The sequence below is a fragment of the Oncorhynchus keta genome, chromosome 30 (genome assembly GCF_023373465.1).
Source record: "Oncorhynchus keta strain PuntledgeMale-10-30-2019 chromosome 30, Oket_V2, whole genome shotgun sequence".
NCBI classification, from domain to species: domain Eukaryota; kingdom Metazoa; phylum Chordata; class Actinopteri; order Salmoniformes; family Salmonidae; genus Oncorhynchus; species Oncorhynchus keta.
The window spans coordinates 35,316,261-35,336,814 of NC_068450.1; the positions used below are offsets into that span (position 1 = coordinate 35,316,261).

The 20,554-nt window shown below is 42.5% G+C and overlaps 1 protein-coding gene across 1 annotated transcript; it reads right to left on the minus strand.

Moving 5' to 3' along the window:
* Nucleotides 1–793: 793 nt before the first annotated feature.
* LOC118363465 (sestrin-3-like) lies at nucleotides 794–11,623 on the minus strand. Its single transcript, XM_035744353.2, has 9 exons — nucleotides 11,405–11,623; nucleotides 6,029–6,229; nucleotides 5,567–5,749; nucleotides 4,843–5,088; nucleotides 4,608–4,722; nucleotides 4,364–4,488; nucleotides 3,967–4,133; nucleotides 3,618–3,762; nucleotides 794–3,439 (listed from the first exon to the last, which is right to left on the minus strand). The coding sequence occupies exons 1-9, from the start codon at nucleotides 11,468–11,470 to the stop codon at nucleotides 3,350–3,352; spliced, it is 1,338 nt and encodes a 445-aa protein (XP_035600246.1). The 5' UTR covers nucleotides 11,471–11,623; the 3' UTR covers nucleotides 794–3,349.
* Between the last annotated feature and the right edge of the window lie 8,931 nt (nucleotides 11,624–20,554).

Below are 20,554 nucleotides of genomic sequence, written 5' to 3' on the forward strand. Positions count from 1 at the left end.
TGTAGCAACCTGTTGGCCTTTGTTTCCGAGAATCAGAAAATAGGAGCATGTGAGGACACTGGTGTGAGTGGAATGGAGAATAGAATAAGAAAAGAGCTGAACCAAGTTCATTCATCTTTCATCCTGTCACTTATAACCGGCATCAGTTAGTCCCTCAAAAGCAGTCAAATCAACAAAGCCGTTAAAAATGACAAATGGTAACAAGAACGAAGCTATATACAGGGAGTACTAGTATCAGATCAATGTGCAGATGTCATACTGACTTTGCCGATGTTAGTGACAGACATATCAACTGTTAGCAATATGAGCACAACTGTGTGGTTGTTCCTTATTGCACAACAGCATGATAGGTTAAATGTGGATTTCTCAGTAAGATGATCACAGGGGTGAGGGATCAGAAGGGAACTCGGCCAATGGTTGGGGATGCGTGTTGAGTTGATTTCAGGCATGCTCAAATCACGATGCAGTCTGTCTCAGATTCTGTTATGGATCCAGGCTTGCCTCATCCTTACTCCTCCTCAATGATCTAAGACAACCATCCTTTTAACTGTAAGGACTCCCGCTTTGTATTATATTTTTGGGAAATATGTGCCGTTTACATTTCTGAATGTATCTTATTACAATAGTACTGTGAATGGTATGACTAAACTGGTTTCCTTGAGGTACTACTGTAGTCGAGTCCTTCAGTTGTACACTGTTGATTTAGATTTGAATATGAGAGGAGTGCAGCATATGGCAAATGTGAAATCACAATTAGGTAACCCCAGTAAAAAGAAAAGAAGTGGAAACACACTCGCTTGATAGAACATCTTTATAGAAAAAATAAGTCTTCACATTTTCAAAACAGTTTTTTTTTGTTTTTTAACTTATGTTTAACCTTTTTTTTGTTTATTTTATTGTCCATTCATTTACGTGGTAAATATTGAACAACTGTAACATCCATCTCTGTGTCAGTGGCTCTTATCGTTTTGGTTCCTTGGCCTGGTGGTCGGAAGCTTCAGACAGGAACAGACTCTTTCGCTCCTGCATTTGGAGCCATAACGATGTCATAGAGGTGTTGACGAGCAGCCAATGAGGACTGTAGTGCTCTTTTGCGCTACAGTACATCTACGTCAACTCATTTCAATGCATTTTCCCGCAAAAAGGTGGGTAGCAGACGAGCCACTGTGCATACTTGTGTCCAGTGGTTATGGCACTGGCCGTTCTATATGGGCCACAGAACACTGTTCCTGAGGAGCTGTCGGGGCAGTCTGCTCTATCTAGCAAGGCTCTTACTTAGCCCAGAGTAGTCATGTCTGCCCACTCAAGCACCAGTCCAGTATGGCCTAAAGGCACCTGCACTAAAAAGCACTTCTGTTGATATGCACTTTTCTCTTCTCTCCTGTCGTTTCAAAACGGTCGAGCCTATTGAAAAGGGTCTTCCACCCTGCTGCCTCTAAAATATTCAGGATGCAGCGCAACAGGCAGGATATAGCAGCGAACCCAGAAGCAACATCAAGAACTCAACAATTATAGTACTGTAATGCAAAGTTGACAAAAAAAAGTGTAAAACAAAAAAAGGATATAATTGCATTTTAAAAATCTAGTTTGCAGTACCTACCCACGCTGTTCTGCAAATTGTACCATGAATCAGCATTTTTAATTTAGGTCATAAAGCTTGCCAAATAAATAATTGAAAAAGACAGACCTACTTTTCACATGCATAAGATCGTACACAGACCATTGATGACATTTTATCCTTAGTCTACATCTTCTGTAGCATAGTATGCTTAACATCAATTCAAACTCAATGCAGGTCACTTGCAGGGACTTTTATGTTGCAATATTCCAGTTCAGAGTTCTACAGACCTTCAACAACCACTTAAATGCATCAATGCAGTTTTAGAGATGGTTTTCTTTGAAATGGAGATTCCTTCATTTGATCTATGCCAGAGCACATCAATATAAAAATTGACATTCATATGGCTGAGCTTATTTTTCACTCTACAAAACATTACTTTAGCCACCTCTTTGCGTTTCTTAAAGTTAAAATATGTTTTTTAAATAATCGTAGCGATTGCAGATTTATCAAAGATACTGAAGTGAGTTCTGATCTCCTGTCAGGACCACGTGAGTCCCTGCACTACTCCACATACACAAGACGACTAGGGTTACAGGGTGACTAGGAGTGGAGATCAGCTGATCGGAACACAGAGGGACCCAAAAAGCAGCCTCAGGATCATTAAGCAATGAGGCCCAAGGGGATGTGGTATATGGCCAATATACCATGGCTAAGGGCTGTTCTTATTGCCATTATAAGCTGGTTACCAATGTGATTAGAGCAGTGAAAATAAATGTTTCGTCATACCTGTGGTATATGGTCTGATATACCACAGCTGTCAGCCAATCAGCATTTTAGGGCTCGAACCGCCCAGTTTATAATTACTATTAGACACCATACAGTGGAAAGAAAAGACAGACCAACATGGATCTCCATCTCTGCGCTACCTACAATATATATCTATATATCTAAAAAGTGCTTTTAAAAAAAGGAACTATAGTTGTTTGATATCATCTTGCAGTGTTTGGGTTTTGTTCTTGAACCTTCAGTAAAAATGTGAAACATTAAGGGAGCTACGATGAACAATTGTCCATCACCTTTACCACCTACCTACACCAACAAGGACTGTAACAAGACAAACTATGGCAATATCTCACCAAAACATTCACTCAATCCAATAAAAAAGGATAAACAATTGGTTTTGAACAAATGCAATGTTGAAAAGACGAAAATAATCCCAAACCAAGAAAGAGGGTATTGTGTTGGCCATGGGTACACATCTCCTTGCTACACTGCAGAACCAAACATCTGCGTTCATCACAGTCATCAGAATCGAGACATAGCTAAACAATACATTACTAAAAATGAAAATAATGAATATCTATTATAATAGTAATATAATTGCACATTAACCATCAAGAGCAGATATGTTTGATAAGAGGAAAATACATCAAATGAAGTGGACAGACCAACCTCGCAGAATGGAAAATGAGAAGGCAGAGAGAGGGGAAGAGAGGGATTGCTTTGACTTTGGCAAAGAGCTTTCCACTGCAGTGTGCATATCGCACAAATAGAGCTTAAATGATTGCATTATATATATTTCCCTAGTTTTTACTGCGAAATAGGACAAAGTCGCACATTTGCAGGAATTGGCTGCATTGCATGCTGCTCTTTCTCCCTCATAATTGCCAGTCTCTTCCCCATATCCCTGCCTGCTGTAAAGAGGTTCCCAACCCTGAGGCCTCCTAACTGGGTCTTTCTGTACCGTTGGTGATTGTAACTTTGTGCCTCTCCCTCTCACCAACTGACCTAAGCTATCATATACTGGGTGATGGCTCTCAGAGCATACAGAAGCTCAGCCTGTAACCGAGCCTCCATTATAAGCAAGTTCACATGGATCTAAGAGAGAGAAAAAAAAGAGGATCATATCATTAGAGCTGGAAGAGACGGAATGTGGTGGAGGGTGAAACAGAGAACACAAACTACCGCTTTGCATTTGATGCGGTAGATTTACTTCCAGTATATAGTTCAGCTGTATATGGACGCAGGGTGTATTGGTATGAGTTGGGGTGCGTACCCTCTCAGAAGGTTTGAGTGGTGCCCAGGGCAGGGGACACAGCGGGGTCTTGGTGGCATCAGGGTAGCAGGCCACAGACTTAATATAAAGCTTCAGCTCCTTCTCCAGCAACTGGTTTACCTCCCCATAGTCATAATCGTCGTACCTGCGCGCACACACAAACGTGAATGAGAATCAAGCGGGTCCTTTGCAGCGAATCACAAACATTGAATCCTAGGACCAACCTGGCTGCAATGCATATGATTATGATAGCATCTCACTTTACAATAACTCTCTGTGAATGCCGTGTGTGTATGTCTGACGTGCGCTTGTGCCGGTGTGTGTGTGCAGACTGGTAGCGTGATCTCACCTAATCCCCAACATGCAATGGATGTAGTTCCATGTGGCTCTCTTCAGGTCAGGCCCGTGGGACGAGGGGAGGGCCGTGACGCTGCGGAAACGGTCGTCCAGCAGGTGCCCGATGTCCGAGTACAGCCGGTTGACCAGGGAGAAGCCGTGGTCCTCCCAGGAGTAGTCCTTTCCAGACAGAAAACACACACAGTCAAACAAACCTGAAATACTCACATGGTTCCTGTTACACCTCAGCTAACTATAGACCCATAGATATATGAGACAGTATATTGTACTCATATTCTATGAGGGCTGATTCACTACTTTATTGACATGGACACCTGTCGCCTCCCAGAAGGGTGTCACATATTCCAACATAGAATATAAGCCGTATATAATATCAGCTGTGTACTTACCTGCACCCGGAACACTTGGAAGTGGTCTTCCTCTCTACGGGCAAACTCCTGGTAGCCAAACTCAGGGTCTGTTATGAAACGAGAGGGGTCTGCAGAGTAGGTCATCTCCTCCTCATCTTCCACATCTGGGAGGTGACAGTGAGAGGGTCAATAAACATAGTTGAGGAGGGATCCGTCACTCAATGTTCACCCATGAGTTTAGCTCTCACAGCATCGGGTGTGAAAGTGAGGGGGAACAGTGTACCTGTGTGCTGCAGTGTCTGGGTGTGTAAAAGATGCTCCCCCCTCCTCTCTTTCTCCTCCTGGGATTTCTGGATCCTCTCTTTCAAACACACCATCTCACAACTGGAGTCCAGAGACTGCCAAGAGAAGGAGAGAGACAATAGAGTGAAGAGACATGCGACTGTGGTTTCAGGCAACGATCTGTTGTGGAATAGCTCGGACGTCATATTCAGTCTGATACGGCATACAACACTTACCCGTCGTCGTGTTGTGTGGTCTGAGGGTGAGGTGAGAGGCTGTGGCACGCTAACGTTGCCGTTGGCAGCGTCACAGAGGCAGTAGCCCGGGGGGGTGCCGTTGGGGGCTCTGGGAAGGGGGACGGGGTCGGTGTCAGTGCCCGAGCCAAAAACAAAGCTACAGAGGGAGTGGCAGTGGGCCAGGAGCACTACAGCCTGAACCAGCTCAGCCAGAGACCAGCACTGCTCTCCCGTCTTCAGCAACGCCTGGTGGGGGAAGGACACAGCAGAGAGTAGGCCTCATGGTGGAGATTAGACAGTGTTGGTCCAGTAACCGTAAGGTTGCTGGTTCGAATCCCAAAGCAGACTAGGTGAAAATCTGCTGATGTGCCCGTGAGCAAGGCACTTAACCATAAATTACTGATAATAATAATAATAATAATAATATATGCCATTTAGCTGACGCTTTTATCCAAAGCGACTTACAGTCATGTGTGCATACATTCTACGTATGGGTGGTCCCGGGAATCGAACCCACTACCCTGGCGTTACAAGCGCCATGCTCTACCAACTGAGCCACAGAAGGACCACTGATGTAAGTTGCTCTGGATAAGAGTGTCTGCTAAATGACTAGAATGTAAGTGTACTGATCAGGGATATAACACTAAAAGCACAAAGCTGACATCCAAATATCTGATCTGTAGGAATGTTACATATTCTTTATAATAGCTGGTTCCTGTGGTACCTGTATGTGTGAGTGGGCGGTGAGCCAGGGTTGGTGGGCAAGAACCTTGTTGAGTTGGTCAAGGTGTTGTAGGCGAGGAGGGACGGCCTCCAGCCCCTGTAGCCACAGCGGGTCGCCCCCCACCCTGAGGAAATGGGCAGAGTGCAGAGACACCAGGTAGCCACAGTGATGCCGTGCTGCAGCCTGGGAGAGATGGGGAGAGGACTTAAATACAAGTACATCTAGAACAGTAACAGGCTTGTCTCCAGCATGTTGACAGTGTTTCTGACATTGTGCGTGGGTGGGCCAAGCCGAGTACGGGTGACTGTTTATGTATATGAAAGTGCTTTGGTGTCCTTGAGTGTGGGCGGAATGAGGTGTTTACATGTCTGTGCAAGTGTATGCAACTACGTGTGGGTGTGCATGATTGGTGCAGATACAAGATGCATTTCTGTGCATCATGCGTGGTTCCAGTGGCCTCACCATGATGGCAATGTAGTGGCGGTACTGCAGGGGCAGGGGGCCGTCCATGTGGAGGATGTAGTGCTGGGTACGGAGGAAGCTCTCCAGGTACTGGGGGTGAGAGGCCATCTGCTGGGACACGGCGTCCACACACCCCCTGCTGGCCAGAGCCTTCATGCACCGCAGCGACGCCCGCTCCTTCTCGGCGTTCACCTTCATCACCTGGACAGGACCAGAGGAAGAGGACGGTGAGACAGGTGGCAGAGACAATATGTCACCGACTGAACGCACACAGCAAGGTCTGTATCTTCCTCCTTGCCAGGTGAAAATCAATGTTGATAACAAGATGGACATTTTTAAAAATGGCAGGATTTTTCACAAGCAGGCTGACAGCCTCTGTTTTGAAGGTCCCTGTGGTGTCAACCTACACTCAGTCTGTGCATCTCAGGCACGTCAGGACTGAGCTGTGGGTTATGAACTTTGAATCAATCCATCGACAGGAGCCTTCTTGTAACAGCAGCAGAGATTTTGTACCACTAGACATTCCTCACAATATTCCCCTGCAAAACACAAACCTGCCGGTAAAGGAAAAAAAGAGCCTGGCATCCCACACACTCACAGTACCAGGGAGGATATACCAAAAGACAAACAGATCAATAGTCATAGGAGGATGCAAAGAGACGACAGTGAATTAAAAGTGGTACCCTGAATAATGCCAAAAGTGCTCAAAACCCTCCATTTTAAATTGAGAGGAGCTGATAACCTGAGTAGAGAAGAGCAGAGGAACTCGGGTGTATGGGGAAATTACCAGACTGGAACTGGATGAGGCCTCAATGAGGGAAGAAACACAGCAATGAAGGAGGAATAAAGAGCGAGAGACTGGCTGGGGAGGAGAGACATCGGCCAAGAGAAATATGGACTGGACGGGCCTGGTTTTGTAAAGGCTAAAGACATTTATTATCTCTCTCACACAACAGCTTCTAGGAAAAGTTGTTAGCGCTGGGGGGAGAGAGAGAGAGAGTGAGTGGCTGAGAACAGGTCTTGAGTCTGTTCCCCAGTGTGTGAAATGTGAGAGGCCAGGCCAGCTTACCTAGGGGCCAAGTGGCTCAGCAACCTCTGCTGGCAGAGCCTAGTGTTTTCAGTAACCCACCACTGTGGAGAGTTATGACCCCTGTCATACCAAAGCTATATCAGTAGTCGTTATTTAGTTCCACTGCCTTATGGAATAACTCCTTGGCATTTGACCATCATGTTAACATATCTCCCTGGCTTCGCAGTTTCATATAAAAAAATATAAAAAACACTTTGTGCCATAACCAGCAGGTGGCGCTGCTCTTCCTCCAGCATTAGGTACAAAGCCTTCCAATATAAACTGAATACAACATGCTGGTGGATGTCAAGAGGGGGAACAGGTAGGCATAGGGGGTTTAATCAGTTCATGGAATTCATTGCCTCAATGATTAAATGTTGCATTCCATGTCCTTCAAGTATGAGTCCTCATTCACAACGCAACAGCTATTGCCTGTCAATCTGATGGCAGGCCTATATAGAGCATGCACGGTATGGATGTGTGGAGGCCTTTGGAGAGCGAGAAGATGAGGAGATTCAGTGACGGAGAGCATAGCAAACAGGAATGAAAGCTCTGACACGCTGACTTGGACCCCGACCCACTTTCAAGTAAAATGGGAACTCAACTCTGACTGTGGCCTCGCCTGTCTAATACCAATATCTCTGGCACAGGTGTTTGTTACTCACAACCCTACAGACATGCGTCTGCGCACGTGCACACAACTGATTTGTGGCCCCACACTCCTTGATGGGGTTTTCTCTGGCTTCAACAGGCATCAATAAACAAGCCTCAAGAAACTCCCACTAAGAACTCCAACCAAGCCTCCAAGGAGATTGAGGAACTTTCTGAGAATCAAGTTCCATACAAGCGAATAAAACACTTCCGAGTTTAATTTCAGTGGGTGGGGAATCGTGGCAGGGCTCTCCCCAGGCTTTATAAACCCTGCCATGGTGCTGTGGCCATGACACCATATTAATGTGTTTTATTAATATTCTATGTCCAATCGTTGCGTTAAAGCTGGAATGACAAAGCTCCAGACCAGTCAGTGTCCCAGATAGAACCCCATTCCAAACCAAGACGCTCTGAGCTTGAGACTCCATGCCCCACTCCCCCTGTAAATATATCCCATTTCAGCAGGGCCTGATAACCAAGCCTGACGACACCCCACCTCGCGGCTGACCCAGAAAAACAGGCTCCCAGAGCCGCAGTCAAGACAAATACGTTAGGCACGCTCAACAGGTCAGTCACCATTTAAAAGGCACGATGAGTGGTCTGATTCTGAAGACATGGAACTAGTCTTTCTGTTCATTGTTGTCGGCATTATTTAAAAATGGGTCACTAATGAATCAAACCAGACCAGAAAAATCCCAGACACTTCAAACTATCACACCGGCATACATTTGGCCTACATTTTCTATAAGGGCTGGGTAGATTAATTGAACATTTAGGTATGCTCTAATAGGGATATTAATCTCCAACATGTTTGGACATGTTCCAATATAAAAAAGTTGCCTAGTCAAATTGAAACAGCATCAGTCCCAGACAGGAAATTACAATTTACGTCAGTTCTACATACATCCATACATTTGTTTACTGATCAGAGAACATCACAGGGTATAAACAAGATGAAAAAGAAAGTGGCAGTGGTGAGGGGGTGGGAGGGAAAGATGTAGAAGAAACAAACAAAGATGGGAAAAGGGGTTAAGGAAACAGACAACAATGGCCTATAAATTGTTGAGTACGAATGAGGAAATGAGAGGTATGCAGAGATGAGAACAAAGACGAGTAGAAAAATTATGCCAGTAGTCGTTCCAAGGGTAAATGTGACAGAGGGAGGGAGTGAGGGAGCGGATGAGGTAGTGCAGGGGGCTACAGGGGAGGGGGTCAGCTGCAGATGGAGGAGGAGAGAGTGGATATTCAATCTGCATTCTGAGTGAGGCTGAAGGGGTCCGTCCTTGTCATGTGCTGCTCTGCTAGTGTCCCAGCTGCCTGCCTTTAACAGACTCGTCCCTCTTCACCAGAAACACAAACGGCGAGACCTGTTTTTGGCTCTGCAACCTGAACCCAGGGAGGAGTGCAAAACAGCCAGCTGCAGCCCGTAGGGGGAGAGGGGGGGGGAGCTGGGCAGGACAGCAGCCATAGACCACCAACACAAACATGCCAGAATTCATATGGAGACACAGGCAAACTTGTATAACAAAACAAAACTTCAGATAAAGGCGACAGACAGGTAAAGCCAGATTATATGGTGCCTACATAAAAAGACAGGATAACAAACACAAACAAACCTGTACTCTTGCCAGCCTACATAGAGCTGAAAATAAAGACTAGAAACACAAGTCCTAATGCACTCAAGGTATTTGAGAATATCAGGTTACTTTACTTTATCTGTTGTAACCTGGTTAGGTACACATTCATAATCCCCCCCTTTCAACCCTCTCTCCGACTTGCTTCTTTTTCAAACTAAAACCATGCCTAAGAATGGCCAATGCATATGCATGGCAGCAGATAAGACCGTTTTCGCCACCTGCCATTTATCTGTGGCACTTTAATTGAGAGGAGATAAGGGGAGCAATAGTCTAGAAGGGGACCCTACTTTGGGCCAGTGTGCGCACTTTGCAGCAAGCTTATTTATGATGTGATGTTTTTGATTCTGCGCAAAGAGAGAACACCCAAATACATGGTGCAACAATATGCCGGTTGTTTTCTCACCAGTGCGGCAACAAATGTCCAAACTGTAAACATCTTATTTATTCAAATGAGATATATACACCTCACATAAACATGACCAGCATATTGCTCCTGTCTAGTCAAATCTGCAAACGCCTTGTACAAATCTCTTTAGGTATTTATCATAATTTTTCAAATTTAAGACAGGTTTGCTGCAGGACATAAAAGTGATGCACCTGACATGTACATGAATTGCATTGAACATAGGTCTCTAAACCCCTACTTGCAAGTGCACTTGTAGACAAAGCATAGGTATTGGTCAAGTTTATCTTCATATCAAATATTAAGGAATTCATGTCACTGATCACATTCCTCTATTGTTCTAGCAACTTCTGAATGTTGAATTGCAGTAAACAAGTTATCCTATCCGCACTGCCCCCTTTCGGCTGTACGTGGTAAAAACAGCATGGAAAAGAGAAAAACAAATTTGATTGGCAGTGCACCCAGCATCACAGAGCACAAAGAAGTCAACATCTTAGTGAAAAAAAAGACACACAAAACAAATATATTTACCAAACGTGTTACATTACGGCAGAGGACAATGCATTAGGCCGATTGAAACAACAGAAAAATCAGCTCCTCGAATTCTGATTGTCAACGACAACCTTTGTTCGTTAGCTAGCGAGATTCTTTGTAAACCGTCATAAGACTGACGCCATAATTATAGAATGACATTGTATTAGCAGACACTTTTCTGCACGAGCAAAGCTCTAGAGATAATGTCATTATCACGTTCTTCCACAAAAAGAGAAAAAGAGTAGGCGGCTGATAGCACTGCATATCAAACCTGGCCTGGAAAAATACGATTGTAATGCAAAGACATCAGGATGAAGGGTATTATAGTTAGCGTATTAACAGATGTTAGTTGCCAATCCATTTTGGCTAGCTACATTCTAGGTAACCACTCAATCCCATTAAATTTAGTTGAATGGGTATGTCCTATCCACATAATTTTGACATTTCGCTTAACTGATTAGCAAGCTTTTTGACTAAACCATTTGTCAACAGCAACTTCCCATTCATTGACTGAGAACATTCTTAAAATCGTATATTTCCCTCAAGTAAGCTAGTTACCTAGCCATACTGACAATGTATGGCCATTGTTAACTACCTTAGCTATGTTATTTCAGAGACGAGAAACAATAAGTCACTAGGTAACGTTAGTAGTAAACTAGAGCAAACTTAATACCTCGCTCATATTAATTGGCAGACTAGCTAAAATACGAGCCACTAGATAGTTAGCTGCTCACCTGCCCCTGGTCAACTGTCATCTATCGTTAGTTATCAATTCAGTTTTCTGGGTTAGCAAGACAGTCATCTAGGAAATGTAAATAATTACCGCTAGCCAGCTAGATAAAGTAAAAGTTTAGCTCGAGCATAAAAGCAACACCATATGAAGTGGTTCTGACTGCAGCCATCTAACGTACTATTGTAGTTAACGTTAGTTGTACATTAGTTTCGTGAAAGGAGACAATATCTGCCTCAAGTTTTTTTCTGGGCAAATGAATGAACGACACAGTCGACTTAACTTCATTACTAGCCAGCTAGCTAATCGTACATTTGAATGTTGACTGGCTTTTTAGTAGCAAGAAAAATACCTGGTTCTGGACGCGCTGACATTGGGTTCCGAGGGGGTAATCCATTTTTTTCGTACAGATGATCATTTTCCAACAAGTTAGTGCATGGATACGGCTCTATCTCTCTTGATGTTCACCTACCCAGTTAACAATGCGGATCCGCTACAAAATCAAGCTACATGTCTGGGCATTTAGCTAGAGGTAAAAAAAAAACTTGCAGTACATTGCCAACTGCTCCAGTAACAGTGTGCCCAATCAAAGAATATAGGGGCGGAGTAAAGAGGCTGTGCAAATTCTAAAGGCCAATCAACTTACAGAGATGGCATTTTAGGCTTCAATGCTTTGACTGAAAGGTTGATATGAAAGTCAGTCACTGCTATGATATGGTGGATTTTGTTATTGTTGATCTATTCAACTTTTAGGTCAATTTGCAGTGTATTTTTCTTTATTACACAATCCATATATGCATACCCAGCAGGGCATCAGCAGGTGTGTTTATAGGTTGGTATATGAGAGAGAAAGAGCACGCAATAGAGAACAATAGATTGTGTATGTGTGCAGGTGATAGTGTTGAGGAACTAGATAATATTCCTTATATGTCACTCCAGATACACATTCCCTATATGCACTAGTATCTCAGGAGGTTGGTGGCACCTTATTTGGAAAGGATGGGCTCGTGGTAATGACTGAACCGGAGTTCATGGAATGGTATCAAACACATGGTTTATATGTGCTTCATGCCATTCCATTAGCTCTATTACAGCCATTATTATCAGCCGTCCTCCCCTCAGCAGCCTCCACTAGATAACATTCCCTATATTTCACTCCAGATACACGATTCCTAGTAGTATCACAGGAGGTTGGTGGCACCTTAATTGGGAAGGACGGGCTCCTAGTAATGGCTGGACTGGAATTAATGGAATGGTATGAAACACATGGTTTACATGTGTTTCATGCCATTCCATTTGCTCTATTACAGCCATTAATATGAGCCGTCCTCCCCTCAGCAGCCTCCACTCAGTGGATATGGGGCACAAAATAGAGGGAATAGAGGGAACAGAAGATTGTCATAAAAAAGGAACATTTGCATGCATCAGATATCATACAAAAGTTCAATTAACCAGAAATTCCGTAAGAAAAGTACAATGACAGGCATTATCAATTTCTCCACTACTTTCTTTTACATGTTAACTTGTCTTCTTAGACTATTACTATGTTAAAATTGAATGGGCTCAAAGAAATTTGAGCTAAAACACTTTTCTTCTCTCTATACTTATTCATATATTTTACTTTGGTAAAACATGTCCAGGCATGTTCCTAACGCAACAACTGTCAAACGCTCCCTGAAACACTTCAGCGAGCAGGCCTTTCTAATCAACCTGGCCGGGGTATCCTGGAAGGATATTGATCTCATCCCGTCATTAGAGGATGCCTGGTTATTTTTTTTAAATGTCTTCCTAACCATCTTAAATAAGCATGCCCCATTCAAGAAATTTAGAACCAGGAACAGATATAGCCCTTGGTTCTCCCCAGACCTGACTGCCCTTAACCAACACAAAAACATCCTATGGCGTTCTGCATTAGCATCGCACAGCCCCTGTGATATGCAGCTTTTCAGGGAAGCTAGAAACCATTATACACAGGCAGTTAGAAAAGCCAAGGCTAGCTTTATCAAGCAGAAATTTGCTTCCTGAAACACTAACTCAAAAGAGTTCTGGGACACCATGGAGAATAAAAACACCTCCTCCCAGCTGCCCACTGCACTGAAGATAGGAAACACTGTCACCACTGATAAATCCACTATAATTGAGAATTTCAATAAGCATTTTTCTACGGTTGGCCATGCTTTCTACCTGGCTACCCCTACCCCGGTCAACAGCACTGCACCCCCCACAGCAACTCGCCCAAGCATTCCCCATTTCTCTTTCTCCCAAATCCAGTCAGCTGATGTTCTGAAAGAGCTGCAAAATCTGGACCCCTACAAATCAGCCGGGCTAGACAATCTGGACCCTTTCTTTCTAAAATGATCTGCTGAAATTGTTGCCACCCCTATTACTAGCCTGTTCAACCTCTCTTTCGTGTCGTCTGAGATTCCCAAAGATTGGAAAGCAGCTGCGGTCATCCCCCTCTTCAAAGGGGCGGACACTCTTGACCCAAACTGCTACAGACCTATATCTATCCTACCCTGCCTTTCTGTCTTCGAAAGACAAGTCAACAAACAGATTACAGACCATTTCGAATCTCACCATACCCTCTCTGCTATGCAATCTGGTTTCAGAGCTGGTCATGGGTGCACCTCAGCCACGCTCAAGGTCCTAAACGATATCTTAACCGCCATCGATAAGAAACATTACTGTGCAGCCGTATTTATTGATCTGGCCAAGGCTTTCGACTCAGTCAATCACCACATCCTCATCGGCAGACTCGACAGCCTTGGTTTCTCAAATGATTGCCTCGCCTGGTTCACCAACTACTTCTCTGATAGAGTTCAGTGTGTCAAATCGGAGGGTCTGCTGTCCGGACCTTTGGCAGTCTCTATGGGGGTGCCACAGGGTTCAATTCTTGGACTCTCTTCTCTGTATACATCAATGATGTCGCTCTTGCTGCTGGTGAGTCTCTGATCCACTTCTACGCAGATGACACCATTCTGTATACTTCTGGCCCTTCTTTGGACACTGTGTTAACAACCATCCAGGCAAGCTTCAATGCCATACAACTCTCCTTCCGTGGCCTCCAATTGCTCTTAAATACAAGTAAAACTAAATGCATGCTCTTCAACCGATCGCTGCCTGCACCTGCCCGCCTGTCCAACATCACTACTCTGGACGGCTCTGACTTAGAATACGTGAACAACTACAAATACCTAGGTGTCTGGTTAGACTGTAAACTCTCCTTCCAGACCCACATCAAACATCTCCAATCCAAAGTTAAATCTAGAATTGGCTTCCTATTTTGCAACAAAGCATCCTTCACTCATGCTGCCAAACATACCCTTGTAAAACTGACCATCCTACCAATCCTCGACTTCGACGATGTCATTTACAAAATAGCCTCCAATACCCTACTCAACAAATTGGATGCAGTCTATCACAGTGCCATCCATTTGGTCACCAAAACCCCATATACTACCCACCATTGCGACCTGTACGTTCTCGCTGGCTGGCCCTTGCTTCATTCTCGTCGCCAAACCCACTGGCTCCAGGTCATCTACAAGAGCCTGCTAGGTAAAGTCCCCCCTTATCTCAGCTCGCTGGTCACCATAGCATTACTCATCTGTAGCACGCGCTCCAGCAGGTATATCTCTCTGGTCACCCCCAAAACCAATTCTTTCTTTGGCCGCCTCTCCTTCCAGTTCTCTGCTGCCAATGACTGGAACGAACTACAAAAATCTCTGAAACTGGAAACACTTATCTCCCTCACTAGCTTTAAGCACCAGCTGTCAGAGCAGCTCACAGATTACTGCACCTGTACATAGCCCACCGGTAATTTAGCCCAAACAACTACCTCTTTCCCTACTATATTTATTTTATTTTATTTTTCTCCTTTGCACCCCATTATTTTTATTTCTACTTTGCACATTCTTCCACTGCAAATCTACCATTCCAGTGTTTTACTTGCTATATTGTATTTACTTTGCCACCATGGCCTTTTTTGCCTTTACCTCCCTTACCTCATTTGCTCACATCGTATATAGACTTGTTTCTACTGTATTATTGACTGTATGCTTGTTTTACTCCATGTGTAACTCTGTGTCGTTGTATGTGTCGAACTGCTTTGCTTTATCTTGGCCAGGTCGCAATTGTAAATGAGAACTTGTTCTCATTTTGCCTACCTGGTTAAATAAAGGTGAAATAAAATAAAAACTAGAACCTAAACGCTTCAGTATAGCCTAAATTTAGATTATTTAACTTTTAAAATATATTGCCTTTTATATGTGGCATATCACAATATTTTGGCAGTCACAATGTTTTAACCTGATTAGGCTACTTCAAAGGTATCCTGTAGTCATGTGAACATTCGTTCAAAATATAATTTCAGCATCCTCAAAATGTCTTCACATTAACCAGGTTTCCATCCAACCTTTTAATGTGAGTAAAGTACAAAAACCGTACCAAAAAAAGTCACGACATCATGGGAAAGCATGCAGTTTATTAGGTGATATATGAAATCAATAATAATGAACTTCACAGAGTGGCGAAAGTGCACGGTGATGACCTTGATGCTGCTTTCAATACACATCGAAGGTCTTATTCTGATGACATGATGATCGATGGTTTGCTGCCATTTGACAAATACAAATAATCTATCATTTTTGCCCATAATAGTCTCATCTTGGAGGCTATACCCGCACTATATCTGCGAGCTGTAAATCCCAGACTTTATTGTGCACCCCTGGTCACTTTTGCAAATCTTTGTACTGAATGGAAATAATATACACTGACTGTACAAAATATTAAGAACACCTGCTTTTTACATGTAATAGACTGACCAGGTGAATATAGTTGAAAGCTATGATCCCTTATTGATGTCACTTGTTAAATCCACTTCAACCAGTGTAGGAAACAGCCAGGGAGAGTGAGCTTGTCTGTGGTGGTCAGCAAACCGTTAACCTTCTGGCCTGTAGCCCTGCATGGCATCGAATGTGTCACAAAATGATGCTGAAGTGGTAAAGTCGATATCCACGTTTATAAACACAAGGTCGTCACAGTTATTTGTGTTCCTAAACATTTTTTTGTTGGTTCTATGAGGGGGGAGGGTGTGCAATTTATTTGACAGTACAAGGGGAGGGTCATGTGGAAATATTTGTAATATTGTGAGGGGGGCGCAATTTATTTTATGACACCTTGAGTTGGGACCCCCCTCCCCACAGTGCATTTTCGACCTGTCTCTAACTAATTAATCCGTACAGTTCAAAATGTGACCCCTAACATCACAAACACAGACTATAACAACAGAAAAGTAGTTGATATACAGTATAGTAACAAGACAACATGATATAACTAGAAAAACACAAGATTATGTTTTTTCAATGCTAATAGTTTCATTGGTGGTAATTTGTTAGCTTGTTTTATTTGGATTAAGGAATAGGGAACAATATTAACCTTGCTTGGAATCTGACACCAAACTGGTTTTGCTTGGCTGGGAATCTGTAATAATGTTCTCTGTAGAAGTTGATTCATACACACTGACTCAATACAAATGCTCGCCAAGAATATCATAATTTATCCTCCTTACTTTATTTCACATGTTCTAAGATTTTACTGACTTACAGTTCATATAAGGAAATCAGTCAACTGAAATTCATTAGGCCCTAATCTATGGATTTCCCCTGACTGGGAATACCGATATGCATCTGTTGGTCACAGATACCTTAAAAAAAAGGTAGAGGCGTGGATCAGAAAACCAGTCAGTATCTGGTGTGGCCATCCTTTTCCTCATGCAGTGTGACACATCTCAATGGGTGACATGCCTGGTGAGAATGCAGGCCATGGAACTGGGACAATTTCAGCTCTGGAAATGTTCAGTTCTGGAAATGTTTTGAGGGAACGTGCCCATTGCACATTTTAGAGTGGCCTTTTATTTTCCCAGCACAAGGTGCACCTATGTTACGACCATGCTGTTCAATCAGCTTCTTGATTTGCCACACCTGTCAGGTGGATTAATTATCTTGGCAAAGGAGAAATGCTCGCTAACAGGGATGTAAACACATTTGTGCACAACATTTTTGAGAAATAAGCTTTTGTGCATATGGAACATTTCTGGGATCTTTTATTTCAGCTCATGAAACATGGGACCAACACTTTACATGTTGCATTTATATTTTGGTTCAGTATAACTAGTCTACAGAAACTGAAACATGAAACGGTTCACCCGAGCCCAGAACTCTATAATGGCTGGCATAATTCAAACCCCTAGGAAAAGCAAAACAGGCTGAGACAACAATAAACAGGGTAATCCATTTATTGCTTGATATTAAATGATTACATTAAATCCTGCCCTTTCATAGCACTGTTAGCAGGGCCCCAGGGGGGACTCTAGCCGAGGAGTACTCTTGCCTGTCTGTATTTAGTACATTTGTTTCAGAGTCTGATGTGCTCTCCAACCTGGAGAAATGTGTTTATTTATTTACCCTTTATTTAACTAGGCAAGTCAGTTAAGAACAAATTCTTAATTACAATGACGGCCTCCACCGGCCAAACCCTAACCCGGACGCTGCTGGGCCAATGGTGCGCTGCCCTATGACTCCTGATCACAGCCGGTTGTGACACAGCCTGGAATCATACCAAGGTCTGTAGTGACGCCTCTAGCACTGAGATGCAGTGCCTTTGACCACTGCACCACTCAGGAGAAAACAATATCTCAGTGCACCACTGGGATTATACTATGTTGGTTGGACAATAAATTATATAAATTCCTTAAAGAATCAAATCTTTGTCAAACTAGATTAAGTTGCTACTGCAGCAATGTCCCCAATCCATATGAATGAATATGAGGCGTAGTATGATTGTTGTTGTGTAATTAAAAAAAAAAAACAAGTCAACCATTTCAAATATTTCCTGTTCAAGTAAACACATTTGAGAGAGGGTGGACCAAGATTCTGGCATATGTCATCAGAGCCACAGAGCTAATACAGATTTGTGAAAAATAGACCCCCTTTTCCCTGCCTCTTCAACATGGCCAAAAAGTGGGTGGGCCCTGTCTGTAAATGAAAGGTTAGATCACAGCCATTCATGGTTCCCTGCTACTGTTGTCTGGAGATAAACAATTATCATTGCTCTCTCCCCAAATGTCACATCTACCAATGGCTACTGCCTTCGGATAGAATTATTATGTTTATTGACATTCTGCCCAGTTGTTGCTTTCTGCTTGGACTAACTCAGCCCCCACACGGGTCTTGACTGAATAGTGCTTTTGTTCTAAAACAGTAATCTGGGCATCATTCAATTATGTCCTGCTAAATTAGAATGTTTTTGTTTTTTCTGGATGCTGGGATCCACAAGACATTTGTCAGAGACATGCACATTCCCTACCTTCTGTAGCTTTTGCCGTTTATAAAATACTCTTCCTAAGCAAGAGATTATCAACTGTCCAGTGCAGTCAAAAACCTGATTTCCCTGTGTTTTATAGATATTTCCACAATATGAGGTTGGAATGACTGTGGAATTGTGAAAATTATGATAACACCCTTTTAATGCATCCCTATGCTTCCCATCCGAAACAGTTCGGAACAGTTTGTGCATATATTATGATGACATTTTGTGAAATGTTTGTTCATTTTGGCCTCCGGCAAGGGTTTTTATCCACACAAAAAAAATTCTCGGGGCTGTGATTGGTCAACAGTAGGGATTCTTCAATTGAATGTTTATTGTCATTCAACGTTAAGGGACATGATTTCATGTACATTTTTCACTTGAGAAATACTGCACCAAAAATCTTAGTTGCTAAGATCTCCACGGCAAAATAAATAATAAAAATGATGACAGATTTCTTTAGTTATCTTAGATAAGGCCATCATTGTAAATAAGAATTTGTTCTTAACTTACTTGCCTAGTTAAATAAAATAAATAAAAAATTCTGACTATTTTGAGGAAGCGTATACTGGCTACGGCATCTCAAGATGGACAAACAGTTCTACCGAAGGTCTTTAAACTTCTACAGGATTGGTGGGTCCCCCGATCGGACGGTTGAGCTAATGTAAGCTAATGTGATTAGCATGAGGTTGTAAGTAAACAAGTACATTTCCCAGGACATAGACATATCTGATATTGGCAGAATGCTTAAATTCCTGTTAATCTAACTACACTGTCCAATTTACAGTAGCTATTACAGTGAAATAATACCATGCTATTGTTTGAGGAGAGTGAAAAGTTATGCACTTGAAAATGTATTAATAAACCAATTAGGCACATTTGGGCAGTCTTGATACAATTTTTTTTTTTTTTTTTAATGATCTTTTACCAGATCTAATGGGTAATATTCTCCTACATTAATCTAACATTTCCACAAACTTCAAAGTGTTTCCTTTCAAATGGTATCAAGAATATGCATATCCTTGCTTCAGGTCCTGAGTTACAGGCAGTTAGATTTGGGTGTTACTTTAAGAGAAAATTGAAGCCTTTAGTGTAGGAGCTGTTTGGAAACACTGCATGACATTTCGGCTCGTTTTGGTGGGGATACAGTTTTGGCCTGTTAGTTAATAGACAAATAAAAAATAGAGTTCCAAACCTCTCTGGCAATAACAGGTAGTTTTCCGTTTTCCCCTCCCCACTCAGACCACTCCCAGACAGTCCTATCAAAATTCTTGCTTATGAAACTGCTCTTTGCTAAGAAGCTAGCTTTGTTTCTTTTTGACCATTTTAATATAAAACAATCACAGTAAGGTGCTTAATTGATTCCCAGAAATGATTTCATTTTGAGATAAAAATGGCTGCATTGGACCTTTAAAGAAAAAGGGTCTTTGAGACACAAACAAGACTGTTATTGAGTTGTTTTTATTTTATTTGTATTGTCACTGCACTGCACTGTTTAGCATTTAATCCCCACTGTATCCTGTGCATATGACGAATTAGCTCAGATTTATGTATGTGTTATTCTGAAGTTTTTAAAAATTGTTTTATTGTTACTGCACTGTTGAGAGGAGTAAGCATTTCCTCCTTGTACCGTTTACACCCCACTGTATCCTGTGCATATTACGAATCAACTTAGATTTATGTAAATGTAATTCTATCTAAAGATTTTAAAAGTAGTTTGTTTTATGGCCAAAAGTAGCTTTTTACACTATTGGCTTACTAAGCAACAAGGCTGAGGTAGAGAAGAGAGGTGAAGTGAGAGACCTACAGGGAGAGTGAGTGTGAAAAGCGTCTGTTTACTTCAAGGGAACATGTGAGGTCTAAATATTTTCCATGTCTGTCATTGCAACAAGCCTGCTGAGTTCAAAGGCCTTGACCCCCCTCCCCCTTCAGATATCCTCCTCAACCAGTCTGTACTCTTAACCCCTTGACAGAACAATACATTAGCATGTAGATTTTAAAACATTGGAAACTGAGTAACACTTTAAAAAGCAAGAAAAAACACAGGAGAGGACTAGAACTATTTAGCAAAGCACTAGAGCCATAAACCTTATCATAAATCAACAAGCAGAACATAAATAATCCTGATAGGTATCAGTCT